The 21,553-nt window shown below is 43.4% G+C and overlaps 1 protein-coding gene across 2 annotated transcripts in view; it reads left to right on the top strand.

Annotated features, from left to right (window-relative positions):
- Positions 1-21,553, top strand: part of CTNNA2 (catenin alpha 2) — a 1,647,901-nt gene that overhangs the window by 1,500,007 nt on the left and 126,341 nt on the right. For both annotated transcript variants that reach the window (XM_075261702.1, XM_075261694.1), the window contains exons 15-16: positions 9,840-10,021; positions 14,268-14,373. In XM_075261702.1, coding sequence (XP_075117803.1) covers positions 9,840-10,021; positions 14,268-14,373 — 288 coding nt within the window. The remainder of the gene's footprint in view (positions 1-9,839; positions 10,022-14,267; positions 14,374-21,553) is intronic.

Here is a 21,553-nt window from a genome sequence, read left to right as displayed (position 1 = left end):
TGGAGTCTTCCATCAGCGGCCGCCATCGATTCCATTGACCTGGATTCATGACGGAACAAATTTTCTGGTATTGGAAATTATTATATCATTCTGAAATGTCACAGAATACGACACACGAAATCCGCCCCCTTAAGAATTGTTATCTGTTTGTGTTCCCATAAATGGGTAGTAAATGGGATTATAGGAAATGAAAAATTTTCTATTGGAGATGATCAATGGTACAGATGGGGCTCAAAATTCTCATTAAGGGTGCATTCACACGGAGTAACGTGCCGCGTGACCTGGCACGTATACGCCGTGTGAGATTTTGAGCGCCGTATACGGTCCCATTGATTTCAATGGGAGCCTGGATCGTATACGCCGCGTTATTTTGCAAAATCACGGCCGCAAAATAACGCGGCGTATATGAGACTAACTCCCATTGAAATCAATATACGGCGCTCAAAATCTCACACGGCGTATACGTGCCAGGCCATGCGGCACGTTACTCCGTGTGAATGCACCCTAAGGGTAACTTCACATGGGTTTTTTTGGTCAGGATTTTGAGGCCGTATCCTCCTCAAAATCCAGACCAAAAAGATGGCTCCTATTGAAATCAATGGGAGCCGGTCAGTTCTTTTTTTCCGGGAACCGTTTTTTCCGGCTCCCGGAAAAAGAAGCGAGATGCTCATTCTTCAGGCGGATTTGAATCACGACATCCACCTGATGGCGCTTCCTCCCGACTAGGCTCATTCATTTGGGCCTAATCCGGAGCGGAGTGCGCGACTGGATGTCGGTGCACTGCACTGGCATCCAGTCGCAGCAACCCGTATTTTGGCCCACCTCAGGTTCTGGGGCGCCTCACATTTCAGACCAAAAAACCCCACATGAACTTACCCTAAACCAGTTCAGTAAAACGGGGCAGATTTCGTGTGCCAGTCTTGAGAAAGGCGCAGGGAATGACTGTGACCCATGCACCAGAATGGAGATGTACGCCAGTTAGCAACTGAGAACATACGGCAAGAAAACTGGCGGGAGTTATTATAAAGATGCCAGGCCGACGTACAGGTAACAGAAAAATGAGCCTTGTACCAAATATGTGCCACAATATTACCCCTCTACCAAAATCTGGCACAGAGGGATCAATAAATCCCCCCTATTATTTGTATGACTATTTCTAAATACAAGTGAAACCCTTGACAGCAAAGGCGTAACTAAAGTCTTGTGGCCTTGGTGCAATCTTTTGTCCGGGGCCGCTTACCTCATCCCTACAGTGAATTCTTGATAGTGATGGTTATGAGTGCTAAGGAATTTAATCCACCTTAGTGTGGTTGGGGTAATCTGTGGGTCTCCTTGGTTTATGGACCAGATGGAAGCTGCAATTTCAATACTGATGTCAGTGCTTATAGGCCCCCTAAGGTTCCCGGGCCCCGGTGCGACTGCAACCTCTGCACCTCCTCAAGTTACGCCCCTGCTTGACAGACTGCAATTCATATGGGTGGCCACCTATAGGCGTATAGAATATTTCTTAGTGATATAACATCACAAAACATTGTTGTCTTGAAAATCTGCTGCCTTCTTAAACTTACATCTGATAACATATCACATTGAAGGCAATTTTGAAAAAGTCAAATGTTAAAAGAAATTGCAACTGTTTACTTAAAGGGAACCTTTCAACTAGAGATGAGCGAACACTAAAATGTTCGAGGTTCGAAATTCGATTCGAACAGCCGCTCACTGTTCGAGTGTTCGAATGGGTTTCGAACCCCATTATAGTCTATGGGGAACATAAACTCGTTAAGGGGGAAACCCAAATTCGTGTCTGGAGGGTCACCAAGTCCACTATGACACCCCAGGAAATGATACCAACACCCTGGAATGACACTGGGACAGCAGGGGAAGCATGACTGGGGGCATAAAAGTCACTTTATTTCATGGAAATCCCTGTCAGTTTGCGATTTTCGCAAGCTAACTTTTCCCCATAGAAATGCATTGGCCAGTGCTGATTGGCCAGAGTACGGAACTCGACCAATCAGCGCTGGCTCTGCTGGAGGAGGCGGAGTCTAAGATAGCTCCACACCAGTCTCCATTCAGGTCCGACCTTAGACTCCGCCTCCTCCGGCAGAGCCAGCGCTGATTGGCCGAAGGCTGGCCAATGCATTCCTATGCGAATGCAGACTTAGCAGTGCTGAGTCAGTTTTGCTCAACTACACATCTGATGCACACTCGGCACTGCTACATCAGATGTAGCAATCTGATGTAGCAGAGCCGAGGGTGCACTAGAACCCCTGTGCAAACTCAGTTCACGCTAATAGAATGCATTGGCCAGCGCTGATTGGCCAATGCATTCTATTAGCCCGATGAAGTAGAGCTGAATGTGTGTGCTAAGCACACACATTCAGCACTGCTTCATCAAGCCAATACAATGCATTAGCCAGTGCTGATTGGCCAGAGTACGGAATTCGGCCAATCAGCGCTGGCCAATGCATTCTATTAGCCCGATGAAGTAGAGCTGAATGTGTGTGCTAAGCACACACATTCAGCTCTACTTCATCGGGCTAATAGAATGCATTGGCCAGCGCTGATTGGCCAGAGTACGGAACTCGACCAATCAGCGCTGGCTCTGCTGGAGGAGGCGGAGTCTAAGGTCGGACCTGAATGGAGACTGGTGTGGAGCGATCTTAGACTCCGCCTCCTCCAGCAGAGCCAGCGCTGATTGGCCGAATTCCGTACTCTGGCCAATCAGCACTGGCTAATGCATTGTATTGGCGTGATGAAGCAGTGCTGAATGTGTGTGCTTAGCACACACATTCAGCTCTACTTCATCGGGCTAATAGAATGCATTGGCCAGCGCTGATTGGCCGAATTCCGTACTCTGGCCAATCAGTGCTGGCCAATGCATTCTATTAGCTTGATGAAGCAGAGTGTGCACAAGGGTTCAAGCGCACCCTCGGCTCTGATGTAGGAGAGCCGAGGGTGCACTTGAACCCTTGTGCACCCTCAGCTCTGCTACATCAGAGCCGAGGGTGCGCTTGAACCCTTGTGCACACTCTGCTTCATCAAGCTAATAGAATGCATTGGCCAGCGCTGATTGGCCAATGTATTCTATTAGCCTGATGAAGTAGAGCTGAATGTGTGTGCTAAGCACACACATTCAGCTCTACTTCATCGGGCTAATAGAATGCATTGGCCAGCGCTGATTGGCCAGAGTACGGAACTCGACCAATCAGCGCTGGCTCTGCTGGAGGAGGCGGAGTCTAAGATCGCTCCACACCAGTCTCCATTCAGGTCCGACCTTAGACTCCGCCTCCTCCAGCAGAGCCAGCGCTGATTGGCCGAATTCCGTACTCTGGCCAATCAGCACTGGCTAATGCATTGTATTGGCTTGATGAAGCAGTGCTGAATGTGTGTGCTTAGCACACACATTCAGCTCTACTTCATCGGGCTAATAGAATGCATTGGCCAATCAGCGCTGGCCAATGCATTCTATTAGCGTGAACTGAGTTTGCACAGGGGTTCTAGTGCACCCTCGGCTCTGCTACATCAGATTGCTACATCTGATGTAGCAGTGCCGAGTGTGCATCAGATGTGTAGTTGAGCAAAACTGACTCAGCACTGCTAAGTATGCATTCGCATAGGAATGCATTGGCCAGCCTTCGGCCAATCAGCGCTGGCTCTGCCGGAGGAGGCGGAGTCTAAGGTCGGACCTGAATGGAGACTGGTGTGGAGCGACCTTAGACTCCGCCTCCTCCAGCAGAGCCAGCGCTGATTGGCCGAATTCCGTACTCTGGCCAATCAGCACTGGCTAATGCATTGTATTGGCTTGATGAAGCAGTGCTGAATGTGTGTGCTTAGCACACACATTCAGCTCTACTTCATCGGGCTAATAGAATGCATTGGCCAATCAGCGCTGGCCAATGCATTCTATTAGCGTGAACTGAGTTTGCACAGGGGTTCTAGTGCACCCTCGGCTCTGCTACATCAGATTGCTACATCTGATGTAGCAGTGCCGAGTGTGCATCAGATGTGTAGTTGAGCAAAACTGACTCAGCACTGCTAAGTCTCTGCATTCGCATAGGAATGCATTGGCCAGCCTTCGGCCAATCAGCGCTGGCTCTGCCGGAGGAGGCGGAGTCTAAGGTCGGACCTGAATGGAGACTGGTGTGGAGCGATCTTAGACTCCGCCTCCTCCAGCAGAGCCAGCGCTGATTGGTCGAGTTCCGTACTCTGGCCAATCAGCACTGGCCAATGCATTCTATTAGCCCGATGAAGTAGAGCTGAATGTGTGTGCTTAGCACACACATTCAGCTCTACTTCATCAGGCTAATAGAATACATTGGCCAATCAGCGCTGGCCAATGCATTCTATTAGCTTGATGAAGCAGAGTGTGCACAAGGGTTCAAGCGCACCCTCGGCTCTGATGTAGCAGAGCTGAGGGTGCACAAGGGTTCAAGTGCACCCTCGGCTCTCCTACATCAGAGCCGAGGGTGCGCTTGAACCCTTGTGCAGCCTCGGCTCTGCTACATCAGAGCCGAGGGTGCGCTTGAACCCTTGTGCACACTCTGCTTCATCAAGCTAATAGAATGCATTGGCCAGCACTGATTGGCCAGAGTACGGAATTCGGCCAATCAGCGCTGGCCAATGCATCCCTATGGGAAAAAGTTTATCTCACAAAAATCACAATTACACACCCGATAGAGCCCCAAAAAGTTATTTTTAATAACATTCCCCCCTAAATAAAGGTTATCCCTAGCTATCCCTGCCTGTACAGCTATCCCTGTCTCATAGTCACAAAGTTCACATTCTCATATGACCCGGATTTGAAATCCACTATTCGTCTAAAATGGAGGTCACCTGATTTCGGCAGCCAATGACTTTTTCCAATTTTTTTCAATGCCCCCAGTGTCGTAGTTCCTGTCCCACCTCCCCTGCGCTGTTATTGGTGCAAAAAAGGCGCCAGGGAAGGTGGGAGGGGAATCGAATTTTGGCGCACTTTACCACGTGGTGTTCGATTCGATTCGAACATGGCGAACACCCTGATATCCGATCGAACATGTGTTCGATAGAACACTGTTCGCTCATCTCTACTTTCAACAACTGCATCATCTGCAACTCATTGCATCCCTCAATAGACACCTCTCTACTGATAGCGGCACAGTGGGAATTTTTTTTAACCCCACCATTCCAAAGAAATAATGTACGTTTCAGCACAAATATGCATTATACTCTCATGTGGTTGGTCCTTGGCTGGTAGAGAAAGACGGAGACTGCCAACAGTGACAGTACAAAGTGTATTTGTGTTGACAGCATAGATTGCTTGGAAACTGTGGGGCCTAGAGAAAAAAAAATCCCAATTGTGCACAACTGAAGAATGCCGTGACTTGGAGTTGGTGTAGAGGTGAGAGGTCTTCTTTAACTTGTTAACTCTGCTACATGATCATATATATATATATATATATATATATATATATATATATATATATATATATATACAGTCCTATGAAAAAGTTTGGGCACCCCTATTAATCTTAATCATTTTTAGTTCTAAATATTTTGGTATTTGCAACAGCCATTTCAGTTTGATATATCTAATAACTGATGGACACAGTAATATTTCAGGATTGAAATGAGGTTTATTGTACTAACAGAAAATGCGCAATATGCATTAAACCAAAATTTGACCGGTGCAAAAGTATGGGCACCTCAACAGAAAAGTGACATTAATATTTAGTAGATCCTCCTTTTGCAAAGATAACAGCCTCTAGTCGCTTCCTGTAGCTTTTAATCAGTTCCTGGATCCTGGATAAAGGTATTTTGGACAAACAATTCAAGTTCAGTTAAGTTAGATGGTCGCCGAGCATGGACAGCCCGCTTCAAATCATCCCACAGATGTTCAATGATATTCAGGTCTGGGGACTGGGATGGCCATTCCAGAACATTGTACTTGTTCCTCTGCATGAATGCCTGAGTCGATTTGGAGCGGTGTTTTGGATCATTGTCTTGCTGAAATATCCATCCCCGGCGTAACTTCAACTTCGTCACTGATTCTTGAACATTATTCTCAAGAATCTGCTGATACTGAGTGGAATCCATGCGACCCTCAACTTTAACAAGATTCCCGATGCCGGCATTGGCCACACAGCCCCAAAGCATGATGGAACCTCCACCAAATTTTACAGTGGGTAGCATGTGTTTTTCTTGGAATGCTGTTTCTTTTTGGACGCCATGCATAACGCCTTTTTTTATAACCAAACAACTCAATTTTTGTTTCCAAAATGAAGCTGCCTTGTCCAAATGTGCTTTTTCATACCTCAGGCAACTCTATTTGTGGCGTACGTGCAGAAACGGCTTCTTTCTCATCACTCTCCCATACAGCTTCTATTTGTGCAAAGTGCGCTGTATAGTTGACCGATGCACAGTGACACCATCTGCAGCAAGATGATGCTGCAGCTCTTTGGAGGTGGTCTGTGGATTGTCCTTGACTGTTCTCACCATTCTTCTTCTCTGCCTTTCTGATATTTTTCTTGGCCTGCCACTTCTGGGCTTAACAAGAACTGTCCCTGTGGTCTTCCATTTCCTTACTATGTTCCTCACAGTGGAAACTGACAGGTTAAATCTCTGAGACAGCTTTTTGTATCCTTCCGCTGAACAACTATGTTGAACAATCTTTGTTTTCAGATCATTTGAGAGTTGTTTTGAGTAGCCCATGATGCCACTCTTCAGAGGAGATTCAAATAGGAGATCAACTTGCAATTGGCCACCTTAAATACCTTTTCTTATTATTGGATACATCTGGCTATGAAGTTCAAAGCTCACTGAGGTTACAAAACCAATTTTGTGCTTCAGTAAGTCAGTAAAAAATAGTTAGGAGTATTCAAATCAATAAAATGATAAGGGTGCCCATACTTTTGCACCAGTCAAATTTTGGTTTAATGCATATTGCGCATTTTCTGTTAGTACAATAAACCTCATTTCAATCCTGAAATATTACTGTGTCCATCAGTTATTAGATATATCAAACTGAAATGGCTGTTGCAAACACCAAAATATTTAGAACTAAAAATGATTAAGATTAATAGGGGTGCCCAAACTTTTTCATAGGACTGTATATATATATATATATATATATATATATATATATATATTGTTTGCAAAAGTGAATGCTGTGATAGGGGAGAGGGAGCAGCACAAAGGAGACATCTTGGGCACATATAAGGAAGACTACTAGTCAGCAAGCATGGACATTTACGTGTACTGAAACCATACAGAAAATGATGTGTGAGAAGAATAAAAAATATATAGTATTTTAGGGTTTGTGGAATACATTGATAGAACAATGGTCATTATTGGGTTCTTCGACAGCGGTTCCTAAGGTCCTTCAAAAAATATCTGCTCACCCTGTGGTATAAGACGGTCATCATTGTGTAAGACCCTGGGCCAAGCAGAGCGGATTCTTTTTAGACTGAGGTCCAAGGGCTTGCAGTCGGTGAAGCTACTTTTGTATGGGCACCCCATAGGCACCTTCCTAATTCCCAGTTGTATCATGGAGCTTGCTGTAAATTCTCTGTGATGACAACCTCATAGCTCTCAGCATCCAGACTGCGGCACGAATAGTACAGTATTTGCCCACACAGTAATTGTGATTGGAATCGGTACAGTGAGATAACACTACTTTTATGTGCTTCAATAGAAAGTCTCATTTTATTAAAATCACATTTGTAAAAATGTTTTCAATAATGAAGAATATTTTCATCAAAGTGACTTGATTGTGTTGTGATTGCTCGGCAGTCGCTGCAGCTCTGATGTGACATTCTTATAATGCTGCATATTGTACAAGCGAGCGCTCTCTTCTGCTATCACTGGGTCTCTATTTGCTTTATTTCTCTTTCTTCTTGTCTCCTTTGTATCCTTATTTTTGTCTTTCTCTCCTTCCCTTTTCCATCTCACTCTCTGTCTCACCCTCCCTAATGCTTTCCCTCTCTCTTTACCATCCTGCCTCCCCTTCTTTATTTCCTCGCTCCTACTCTTAGTGTATCTCCTACTTTCTTAATCTCTTTTCCTTACTCTATCTCTGAACCCTTCCATTGTTGCCTTCTTTCTCTATCCCCCTCTCTTCTTACCTCTCTCTCTTCATCTTTCTCTATCCCCCTCTCTTCTTACCTCTCTCTCTTCATCTTTCTCTATCCCCCTCTCTTCATACCTCTCTCTCTTCATCTTTCTCTATCCCCCTCTCTTCTTACCTCTGTCTCTTTTCTATCCTACTCTCTTATTCTGTCTCTTACTATTTTTATCTCCATTCCCTTTCTTCCTTCTGTCTCGTTTCCTACCTTCCGCCTTTCCTTGGGTCTCTCTTGCCCTATCTCCACTCTCTTTATCTCCCTCCTCCTTCTTTTACTTTCCAATCTCCCTTCTTTTATTTCCCACCATCTCTAGCCCCCTTTCTTCTTATCTCTCTCTTTATCTTTCTCTATCCCCTTCTCTTCTTCCCTTTGTCTCTTTTCTATCCCCCTCCCTTATTGTGTCTCTTACTGCTTTTATCTCCCTTCCCTTCTTCCTTCTGTCTCTACTGGTCGATCGCAATGGACGTATGGGTCGATCGTGGGATGCAGCCAGGGATCCCCGGTGTCTGTTTGTTCACAGTGAAGGCTGAGAGTCGACTCTCAGCCTGCGCTGTGAACAAGCACTCCGGACACTTGCAGGCCGCTCTTAGGGATGGAGGAGGCCGGGGTTGTTCACAGCGCAGGCTGAGAGTCATCTACGGACACTTGCAGGGGCTGCCGCAGCCCCAGCTTGCCAGTGTCCAGAGCCTGCGCTGTAAACAAGCAGACAGCGGGGATCCCTGGGTGGCCACAGAATGCCGCTGTCTCCTGCTCTCACGTTCCGCCCGCCCCGCCCACATACCCTGCCCCGCCCACAGGCCCGCCCCGACCCCGCCCACAAGAAGTGGGTAGTAGATCTTTCGACTTGGGCATGTTATAAAGTAGCTCATATGCTGACAAAGTGTGAGAACCCTTGGTCTAGATCTTGACCTCTCTCCCCTCTCTTTATCTGCCTCCACTTTCTTCTTACTTCCTCTCCATCTTTATCTTACCCTTCCTTCTCCCCTTTCTTTTCCTCTTCCTATATCCACCTCCATACTCCCCTCCCTCTTACCCTCTCTATCTTCCCTTCTTTTATTCTCTCTTATTTTTCTATCTGCCCCTTTTTTTGTTTTATCTTACTCTCTATCCCCCTCGCTTTCTTCCTCTTGCTCTTATTGTCTCCTCCTTCCTTTTCCCCTTTGTCCCTTACTCTCTTTTTCCATACTCCCTTACCGCTCATTTTTTTCTACTTCCCTTCTAACCTCTCTATTATGTGTTCCTTCTCTACTCCGTCAGCCTTCTTCCCTCTCTCATTTTCTATTTATTTTTCTCTTTTTCCCATACTTTCCTTATCACTCCCTAGATTCATGTTCCATGCCTATTTCTTCACTTGCTCTCCTTCTTGCTCTTTCCCTTTTGCTTTCTTACTCTCTTCTCTTCCATATTCTCCCTTTCATACTGTTGCACCCTTTTCAGTCTTTCCCACCTTCTCCACCTATTTTTTATCTGTCCCTTATATAATCACTCTATGGTATATATGTATCTCTCTCTCTCTCTCTCTAACCATATATATATATATATATATATATATATATATATATATATATATATATATATCCCCTAATTCAAAAAATCCATCATCAAAATTTTTTTGTTGCCATTACAACTCATTCAAAGCACTTTTTAAAGTCTTACTAGTTTATTGTGGATCATACATATATATACATATACTAATACTAAAAAAATCTTCTTTCTTTTATCTGATATTGGATCTTGCAGGCAATTATGGCCCAACTCCCACAAGAAGAGAAAGCCAAAATTGCAGAGCAGGTGGAGATCTTCCACCAAGAGAAAAGCAAACTGGATGCCGAAGTTGCCAAATGGGACGATAGTGGCAATGACATCATTGTGTTGGCCAAACAGATGTGTATGATCATGATGGAGATGACTGATTTCACCAGGTACGTCAAAGAATGTGTCCCCGAAGCAAAAGTTTGGCACAATTTTACAAAAAGTTGTGCGGACTGGAGATATTATTTGGGCCAAATTTATGAAACCTACTGTAATGGATTGGTTATTTCTCTAACTGGAATATTACGAGTGCACGTGCTAGTAATTTGGTTGCATCATGGAACAGAATTAGTTAATGTGGGACATATTGAAGGAGAATGGTTACTTATCATGTACGGTATGATGTTGGCCATATATCCTAGATATATCCTTTCTGCCATAGATTACTACCATTATCTAGGTCAGAAAATTGGTGTAAATGATAAACCTGATGGGCATGAGTAGGTCACCAAAAGTTTCACTTGGGCCAAAAAATGTGCAACTTTTTCATGGCTTGTGTGCCAGCTTTGTGACATGATAAATTAACCCCATAGTGGTTGAATTGTGAACAGCAGCTTACCAAAGGTTTTGCTAGCATGTTTCAATATTCTATGGTTATTTACAGGAAATTTGAGTCCTTGACCAAATTAGAGCTAAGTTAAGGGTAAACTCAATGGTAGGTGTGTACCTATTACATGTACGGTAAAAAGTGGAAATCATAATACATAATATAACATCACAATAACAAAATGCAGAGAAACATTATAAATGGATCCAGTACAAGTGCTTTATAAAAATCTCAAAGCGAGAAATGTGCCATAACTACATTACATTGACCTGGTGTAAATACTGATCACTCGTGTCTCCGCCATAAATGGCACAAGTGGTTTCATGAAGTGGGAACACTCTGTACGGTGAAGAGCAAACAACCCCATACTGGTTTTTGAATGAAACCTATTCTCTGTATTTTGAAGAAATATCCAATCTGATGCCGCAGAACTCAATTTGTTATAAAGTTTATTATCTATGGGACGTTATATTGATTTCAGTGTATGGTAAATTTTTGGAGGTTAATAGATAGACGTGCTTTATTTAGCATTGTCATCCGAGATTTCTTCTCGTACAATTCATTTTTAACCCCCCCAAAGATTTAGATTTAGTTATTGACCTACCAGATCTTACCTCCCCACCCAGCAATAACAAAAAGCTGTGAAATAATGGTAGATAATCTTATACATGATCCCTAGACCCTTACCCAAGTCAAGGTGATCGTGGGACTTTACAAGTACAGTAGGGTGCACAAGATTGTGCTGCAAAGTAAGAATGCTTCTAAAATATAGGAATGGTAATAGTTTATTTTTTCAATTAAAGGAATGAAGTAAACGAAGAAAATAAGAATCTAAATTGTTAGACAGTTTATGGCAGAACTGGGCAGGGAGGTTGTTCCCGCCATCTTGGAGAACTAAGTACAGATGTACTGTGGATGTAGGTTTGCTCCAATACATCTGTCTCTTCATGTCATCCCAGAAAGACTGGATGATGTTGAGATCAGGACTTTAACTTAGTTTTGTTAACCCTTCAATGTTCTGCACCGTTGAGCATATATTTAATGCTCACCACCATGATAGCATGTTGTATATTCATTCCATGGGCACTTGAGCTATGCCTGTGGCATGACTTTGAGTCAGGTTCCGGACCAAAAAACCCAGTGTGAACTTACCCTTACAAGTCCTAGGTCTTGTCTGTGTAGTAAGTCTTGTCTAGGTCTTAGGTCCTAGGTCTTGTTTGTGAGGCGGAGGCCGCCTCAGGTTCCAGACCGAAATACGGGTAGCTGCAACCTGATGCTGGTGCAGGGCACCAGCACCCATCTGCGCACTCCGCTCTGGATTAGGCCCAAATGAATGGGGCTAGTCGGGAGGGATTGTCTTCAAGAGGATGTCACGGAGCGAATCCGCCTGAAAGAATGAGCATGTCGCTTCTTTTTCTGGGAATCAGAACAAATGGTTCCCGAAAAAAGTACTCACCCCCCCCCCCATTGATTTGGGATGGGAGCTGTCTTTTTGGTCAGGATTTTGAGGCAGATACGGCCTCAAAATCCTGACCAAAAAACACCGTGTGAACTTACCCTTACCGGAGTAGGAAAATCCTCCAACTCTGGTGGCTTAACCCTTCAGATAATGATCACAGCATCTGAGCAGTTCGGGAGAAGATCACAACCTCCCACTTCCACACCTCGATGAGTTTGTGGGATCCAAGGGGCTGCTCATGGCAGTCAAGAGGTTATATGTGCATTTCGGAAGGAGTGGGATCAGAGCCTTCAGTAGTGGAGTTAAATGCCAGCAGAAGTGATGGGGAGATTCAGTCTTAAACTGTTGCCATCTCATTTTTAATACACAGAAATGCCGTATGAACAAAACACAAAAAAAATAATAAATGGTGGAATTGTGGTTTTTTCATATGCTCAACCCAAACACATTAATAAAATGCTATCAGATTATTATATGTACCCCGAAATGGTGCCAAATAAAAGGAAAACTCTTCACACATAGAATAAGCCCTCCCTTAGCTATGTCAACAGGAAAATGTGAACAAAGTCTCCAATCATTTACGTACAAACTACCTGTCGTCCTTAAAGAGTTAATTGACAATAATAAGTTATTAACACTTCTATTTCTGAAAGCATTATTACTTTGCAGCAATTTTTCCCACACCTGCCTAAAACTACCATAACAGCCTATATGGGCCAACACATTGAAGATAAAGGGGTCCAACATGCAATTTTTACTATTACGAAAAGTAAAGGTAATGTCCAGTGTGAGGGACTGAAGCTAAATTTACAAGACATAGAATTGTTTTACGATGGATCTTGCCGCAAATCCATAGCAATTGCACAATAACATGAACACCATGCGAATTATATAATGAAATATTTTGGTCCATCTTGATGCATCAGAAAATGTTAGGAAACCTACTTTTAGACATTGACCTTCTTTTGCAAGTAGGTCTAAGACTGCAAGGATGGATTTGATGGACTTCACCCAACTTTATTATCTATGTTACTATGTTAAGTAACTTGACATGTCATTGGCTGGTTTATTGTGGCTCAGGACCGGTTTATGGGCTTCAAATGTAGGTCAATGACCTTGAGAAAACAGTCAGTGACAGCTACAAGTTTGGAATTTGAGCTTATACACAGTCCAGTCACATTAATGTCACCACCTGTCAAAATCCAGAATAACCACCTTTGGCAAAGCGGACTGCTGCGAGACGTGCAGGAAGAGAAGGGATGTGGTGATGATGTCACTGGGATGTTGAGCCATGCCGACTCCAGTGCTGGGGCCAGCTGTGCTAGGTTATGCGGTTGAGCATCCATGGCATGAACAACCCGATCGAGGTGGTCTCACAGATTCTTGATTGGGTTCAAGTCCAGGGAATTTGCTGGCCAAGGGAGTACGGTAAACTCATCCTGGTGCTCCTCGAACCACGCACGTACACTGTGAGCTTTATGACAAATCGCATTGTCCTACTGTTAGATGCCACCATCCAATTCGCATGTAGGGGTGAAAATGGTCCACAAGGATAGATGCATACTGGTGTTGATCCATTGTGCCTTCCACAATGATGAGTGCACCCAGATGGCTGATGACACGTGCCTTCTGCAATTGGTTATTTAACGTTAACGTCAAAAGTAGGCGGTACGTCCATTAACATGACTGGACTGTGTAGTTGCCATTGGCTGTTTGCTCACTTGCAATGACCTAAACTTCCGATGTTGTGGTTTAGGTTATCTCAGTAAATGACTTTTCAGTACAATTCGAGCATTCTCCATTCATACAGAATTTATTTGACTGAATCAAGTCTCTTGCCCAATTTCAGGAAATTGCATCCAAAGAAAATCTCGGGAGATTTGCTTATCTTGAATCTTGAAACATATGATTGACACATATTTATACTATACAGTACATGACTTGCTGTCATCATCGATGGTGGCCATTGGCCAATATGTGCAATGGACCCTAAAGCCTAAGCATCAAGGTTTGGCCCGGGAACGTCTATTCGACATTTGATATTCCAGCAGAGCTGTCTTCTTAATGAGCACTTAAAAATGTACATACTATTAAATATAATTCATGAGCTTGAAGAAACCATCAAACTAAATTGCTGGCGAGGAACTTTAGATAAGAGCGGAAGTTGGCACACGCCTTCCTTTATTCAGCGTAGCTTTAGAAGGTGAACTCATAGTAAATTACAAATCATTTATTTAATGGTAAGAAGGGTAAAAAAAAAAAAAAAAGAAATCAATGACCGAGGTAGTTCAGTCCGGGTGGTTATTTTAGTCATTTAATTGAATTGCAATTACGCTATTTTCTTTCGTAGAGGGAAAGGTCCGCTAAAGAACACATCTGATGTGATTAACGCCGCCAAGAAGATTGCAGAAGCCGGCTCCAGGATGGACAAGCTGGCACGTGCCGTTGCTGATCAGGTAAGACTCCTACAGGAGGTTCAAGGAACTCTTATTAATAAAGTAAGAGCCTGGTCATAATTTGTGTTTTTAGGTGTTGGCAAAACTCAATTCTGATTAACTGAATGGAACTTCAATAGGGGGGTGGACCATTACGCAGAACTGTATGGAACAGAGTGAAGGAAGAAATTACAAGGCACATTTTCTATGGGAATAAGAACATTCCTGTTTTCCATGGTTAGCAAGTGTTTAGATGCCCAGGTCCATTGTTTGGATACCTTTAGCGACTAAGGCCTGGTTCACATCTGCGTCCGATCCCCTTTACACATGGAATATGCGGTGACTCTCCACATTTTTCGTGCGGACCCTATTTTAGTCTGAGGTACACAGGTTTCCTTAGGTAACCGCTTTTTTTTATGCGGATAGGTTTCCATTCAGGGGGTCCCTGAACAGAAATCCAAATGCAGATGTGAACCGGACCTTAAGTGAAAGCCTGTGCTCAAGAAATCTATATTGTTACCAAGAAAGCCTATCTATCTCAAGTGTAGAAACCTAAGGCTTTGTTCACACAGGGTTTTTTGGTCTGGAACCTGAGGCGAAGGCCGCCTCAGGTTCCGGACCAAAAAACAGGTAGCTGCGACTGAATGCCAATGCACCGTACCTGCATCCAGTCACGGACTCCACTCCGGATTAGGCCCAATGAATGAGCCTAGTTGGGAGGAGGGCGTGTCACGAGGCAAATCGGCCTGAAGAATGAGGTAAGAATGTGGAGAATAAGCCATACCGAGAGAGGTTTGGTGTAGATCCTGTGAGACAGGGAGCAGGTCACAATCAGTAGGTAAGTAGACCAAGGGACCAGGCTAGAACAGGTAAGGTAAGTCAGGAACCACTCGATGAGAAAATACAAGCTAAGCACGTTGGGCCCAGTGCAACCAATTCCAGCCAGACTACATGAAGATAACGGTGAGCTAAAATAGAGAGATGAGCTAAGTAGAGTAGGCTACACTGGGTCAAGCTGAGCCCGACCTAGGAAGTCAAGACAAGTCAAGTCGTCAGATCTAATTAGATCAAGGGAAGACATCTAAAACATAACAATGGGAAGTGTCCCTCTTAACATGTGGCATTATTAGTACGAAGGAAATGCCGTGAAGGGGACCAGGTTTTGAGGTACAGTTCCTGAGTATGTCACTTATTAATTGATAATGAAACCTTCTTAATTTTTTTTTTTTTTTTTTTTTTTTTTGGGGGGGGGGAGGTTAGAGCTTGGGTGAGGCTTTACGATGTGGAAATGCAGTGTTTTTTTGTTGCAGATTTTGCTGCAGTTTTTGGAGCCAAAGTAGAGACTGGATTTAATCGTCTACATACTTCTTTAATATTTCCCATTCTGTTTCAAACTGCTGCATTTTTTTATTTATTTTTTTGAGCCAAAGACAGGAGTGGCTTGAAACAGAATGGGAAATATTAAGGAAGTATGTAGACGATTCTCTACCTTTAAATCCAGTCCCGATTTTGGTGGCATTTCCCGTGGGACCCCGGCCAAACACATTTTATTAAATTATTATCTGATTATCTTATTAAATCTGATGTTTAAGGGATCAACCAGATATATACCGTATATACTCGAGTATAAGCTGAATTTTTCAGCCCAGTTTTTGTGCTGAAAAAGGGGTTAATAGGAGCACCGCAGATACCCTATATTCAGCCAGGCTGAATTCCAAGTGTGGGGGGGGGAACCCAGTCCTCAAGCTCAGGGAAGGGGCAGACAGACAACCAAAACACCCCCTCCCCTTCCCCAGCACCAGCAACTACTGCACCCAAAAACTCCGACCATTTTAGTTTTTTTGTGGTAAAATTAGGAGCCTCGGCTTATATTCGGGTCGGCTTATACTCGAGTATATACGGTAACAAAGAAAAAAAAAGTCTTAAGAAATTATAATTTAAAATAATAGAATTGTTTAATAAAACACTTATAATTTGTCTTTGATCTAAAAAATTACTGTAAATGGTAATTGGCATTAACATTATATAATGAATATTTGGGCTCTACCTGTAATAGAATGAAAAATGGTTTATATCCAAAAATAAAATGGATATGAAATATTAATTTACACTTGGTTTTAATTGGAATTGTATTTGATCTGATTATGATGTTTGGTTTCTTTCTAAAATACATTTAACTCAGTAGAAGAAGATGCAACATAGACAAGTAATTGTGAAACAAAAGATCTTCCTGAGTAATGAAATGTTAATTGACAATCTTTATTTGAATTATTACATTTATCTTTGATCTCAATGTTTGACTTTCAATCATTAGGAATACAATAAAAACACTGGAAAGGATAAAAAACACTGGTAAAATAGGATAAATTACTTACATATTATTTGTCTTTGATCTGAATAATTAAGAAGAAGCTTGTCACCAGGTTCCTCTCCTGTAAACCATTCACGTCACAGTTTATATGAGGAATAACTTTTCTATATTACAAGGCTATTAGCGCACTTCATAGTCTATCAAAGGTAGCTTTAAAAAAACAAAAAATAAAAAACATTGTTCCTTGGGTCCCAGGTGCCACGAGGTGTTACCGGACCAAAGAGTTGACCTGTTGTGTCAATTCCCAGGCTAGTTGATGGTTATTGAATGATGTACAATTTGCACATGCTCTAAATGTTGGGTCATTGGACACATGCACTGTTCTCTCACACACTCTGAGTGCAATGAAACTTTTGGTAGGAAGAATCAATCACATCAATCCAAGGGTTGGCGTAGCAGGACAATGGGTTGGTTTGATAATGGCGAGCAGAGATTTAGGACCTAAGTTGAATTCAGTGCACTGTTGGCTTTCCTGTTATGTCCCCAGGGGCAAGAGATATCGGTGCAGTTACCGATATCTCTTCACTGTCAGAAGGGTGTTCCTGACAGTCTAGCTGAGTTGTGAGGAACATCCCTCCTGACAATACTGTCCGTAGCTCTGTATGGTCAGAGGGGACAGTCCTTACCACCCAACAATGATGCTGAGCGGTGTATCGCCCCCCGCCCCCGACAGTACTTGTCCATAGACTAGTACTGGGGGGGCCATATGAGATGCACATCTCCTCATAAATGAGGCAAACCCTCCATCGAGCTCCTGGGGGAAAATGTACACCAGATTGTAGCTAGCGTACATTCCCCTGATCATTTGGGCTACATTTTTTGTAGACTAGGCCTAAATGAATGGGCCTAGTCGGGAAGGAGTGTCTGCAGGCGGACGTCCGGCCACAGCATCCCTCTGAACAATGAGCATTTTGCTTCTTTTTTCCGGGAGCGGATAAAGAAATGACCGGCTCCCATCGACTTCAATGGTAACCATTTTTTTTTGGTCAAGATTTAGAGGATTCCACTTCAAAATTGTGACCAAAAAACCCCATCTGAACTCAGCCTAGAGGGAACCATAATCCTGACCATAAACCTTTGGCCATGAGTGTGAGTCCCCGGCATGAACACTTCTAATTTTGAAAATATTACTACTTTGCAGCATTTTTTTTTTCACACCAGCCTGAAACTTTTGGACTATACTGCATGTGGTCATGGATGCCCAATGAATATAAAGAATTGTATTTGTCTTGAAATGCTGAGATATTGATACATAATAGAGATGAGCGAACACTAAAATGTCCGAGGTTTGAAATCCGATTCGAACAGCCGCACACTGTTCGACTGTTCGAACGGATTTCAAACCCCATTATAGTCTATGTGGGGAAATGCTCGTTTCAGGAGTAGGCAACATTTGATAAAATTATACTTACCAAGTCCACGAGTGATGGTCGGGCTGGATTCTCCTTGAAGTCTTCTCCCGGCGCAGCGCCCCCGCGGCGTCTTCTGGCTGGAATTCACTCTGCCTAGGCATCGGGGCCTAAGCAGAGCCGACTGCGCATGCGCGGTCGGCTCTGCCCGGCCCGACGCCTGAGCAGAGCCGACTGCGCATGTGAGGGCATGCCCGCGCATGCGCAATCGGCTCTGCCTAGGCCGGATGCCTAGGCAGAGTGAATTCCAGCCGGAAGACGCCGCGGGGGTTCTAAAGGTAAGAGAAGAACCAGCGTTGTTTGGCAGAATGTATAGAATTCTGCCAATCAACGCTGGTTCTGCATCGAACCTTAAACTTCGATCGAGTACGAGTATTTTGAATACCGTAGTATTCGATCGAACACCTACTCACTCGAACACTACTCGCTCATCTCTAATACATAACGCTTTTCTGAAATATCAGACAGATGAAAAGAAAACAAACCAAACCAAAAAAGACGGTAACTGAAAGTACTGTCACTTTCTCGTATCATATGTTTTAGCTTCTCGGGATGTTTTTGATTTTTTTTTCACGTAATTTAGCGAAAACCAAATCTTATTATAATTTACCGCATCAAGCAGAAGAAGCGGGACGTAAGAGTTAGTGAACGACATCAAGATGTTTGGAACATTATCTAGGCAGGTGGCTGAATACTGTACTTGTTATGAGTCAGCGCAACCCCACTGATAAAGCTTCTTTGGTTCTGTGAGTGTGGAGAAAGCAAATCTTATAAGTGTTAATTGACACTTACATTAACGACTCCATATAAACATGCAGACTCTGTAAGCTGATTAGGAAGGAAGGATAGTGTTTAGACCCCGGGTAGACAACACGGGAGTTTTCTGATCTCTGTTCATCTTATTGTGAGCTCTTAACGCAAAAAAACGCCCATAGGGGGTCTTCCTTGATACGTCCTTATTCTGTTTACCCGACTCTCTAATAGACAGAGCGGATTCCGGTCCACCTCGAAAATCTACGTCAAGCCTTGAAACTGTATGTACTTTCTTGGATGGCACTAAAGTTTCCCTTTCTGACAGTAAAATTACCATGGAAACCCAGTTTCCCCCGAAATCATCGCCGTCGTTGTTTCCACAACTACTGCTGTGTGCTCTATCTAGCTTAATGTATGCATTTGCTATTTTCAAACTGTATCGTCTTCTTAATGCCATGCGCTTGGCTGGTGTCTCTTCATGGAATTTTGCAGGCGGAATATTCTGGCTGAAAACATTAGCTTTAATGTCACTTAACATCTGTTGTGTAATGTAGCCGGCCACCCTCCCGGTTTAATACCGAGTGAAATGGTAATTGCCAAGAATTTACATGGAGGTAGGGTCTATCGGTGCGTTCATGGCTCGAATGCATGTTTAAGAAAGAGCAAAGTGGGACGCTTAGCTCGTAAAGTTTGCTTACTCTTCGATTCTCGATGACGGTTAAGAGGGTGTTAGGTTTACTGTATATTAGGGTAGCGTAAGTGGTTGTTAAAAGCCTCGCGCTCATCTCCGTTTTGAGTTCCGATCTATGATCGACACTAAAACCCTTTTTAAGATACCCCATACGGAGAGATAAAGAATACTTCTCTATGTGACAGTGGATTAAGCATGCTGATTAAATTCTTAAATTGGCCCACTTTAGTCAGCTCCTCTCCTAATGGCAGGCTAGAGCTTTTCTATAAAAGCTTAATCGGAGGAATACGCTACTGATATTTACGTCCCCCCCTTTCCTCTATTCATTCACAGACCTGTGCCAAAGACAGATAAAACTTGAAAGCCGTTCAAGGTGCTTTATGTGAAAAAGTTTTCCGAAAGGAAAAAGGTGCAAAGAAAATTGTTACTTACAAAATTGAGATCCAGGCATAGCAAGCGCCATCTCTACAATTGACTATCTGTGCTGCTCATATGTATTATAGTATATTTTATCCTAAGTGTTGGAAATTACTGACGTTACTTTTGTTAGTAGTGCAGGTAATAATTCAGTAAGCTGCCCGATGCAGTCTCTTTGTCCGATACAAACTCTTTGTCCGATGCAGTCTCTTTGTCCGATACAAACTCTTTGTCCGATGCAGTCTCTTTGTCCGATACAAACTCTTTGTCCGATACAGTCTCTTTGTCCGATACAAACTCTTTGTCCGATGCAGTCTCTTTGTCCGATACAAACTCTTTGTCTGATGCAGTCTCTTTGTCCGTTACAAACTCTTTGTCCGATGCAGTCTCTTTGTCCGATACAAACTCTTTGTCCGATGCAGTCTCTTTGTCCGATGCAGTCTCTTTGTCCGATGCAGTCTCTTTGTCCGATACAAACTCTTTGTCCGATGCAGTCTCTTTGTCCGATACAAACTCTTTGTCCGATGCAGTCTCTTTGTCCGATACAAACTCTTTGTCTGATGCAGTCTCTTTGTCTGATACAAACTCTTTGTTCGATGCAGTCTCTTTGTCCGATACAAACTCTTTGTCCGGTGCAGTCCGATACAAACTCTTTGTCCGATGCAGTCTCTTTTTGTCCGATACAAACTCTTTGTCTGGTGCAGTCCCTTGGTCCGGTGGAGTCTTAACTAGAGATGAGCGAGTAGTACTCGATTGAGTAGATATTTGATCAAATACTACGGTATTCGAAATACTCATACTCGAACGAGTACTACTAGCTGTTCGAAATTAAGATTCGATGCAGAACCAGCGTTGATTGGCAGAATGCTATACAGTCGGCCAACGCTGGTTCTTCTCTTACCTTTAGAAGTCTTCTCCCTGCGCATCGTCCCCGCATCCTCTTACAGCTCTGAATTTACTCTGCCAGGCATCGGGCCTGGGCAGAGCCAACTGCGCATGTCCGCTTGTAGTGCAGGCATGCGCAGTCGGCTCTGCCCAGGCCCGATGCCTAGCAGAGTGAATTCAAGGCCGGAAGACGCCGTGGGGACGCCCGACCCTCACTCATGGACTCGGTAAGTAGAATTTGATTGAATGTTGCCTACCCCTGAAACAAGCATTTTCCCCCATAGACTATAATGGGGTTTGAAACCCGTTTGAACAGTCGAACAGTGTGCGGCTGTTCGAATCAGATTTCGAACCCCGAACATTTTAGTGTTCGCTCATCTCTAGTCTTAACTTCTGTGTATGGACCTGGTCTCCAGCTTTTAAGTATTCCAAAAAAATATGGTACTCTACGTTCTAATTGAACCCAAATAATTGAATTTTGGCAAATCCATGAAGGATTTTTGAAGATGTCAATGAATATAGTCAGACTTTAACCATAGAACGACTGTAACCACAGACAGCATAAGGCAAAGCGAAGGCCGTTTACAAATAAAACATTGACATTTGTCAAGAAACTATTTTCAGATGTGTTGAAAGTCAGGAGCAATCCCAATATTAGTTTTATAGATCAATAAA

This window comes from Leptodactylus fuscus, chromosome 1 (genome assembly GCF_031893055.1).
Source record: "Leptodactylus fuscus isolate aLepFus1 chromosome 1, aLepFus1.hap2, whole genome shotgun sequence".
NCBI lineage: Eukaryota > Metazoa > Chordata > Amphibia > Anura > Leptodactylidae > Leptodactylus > Leptodactylus fuscus.
Note: the sequence above shows the minus strand (reverse complement) of the source record. Positions and strands in the feature narration are given on the sequence as shown.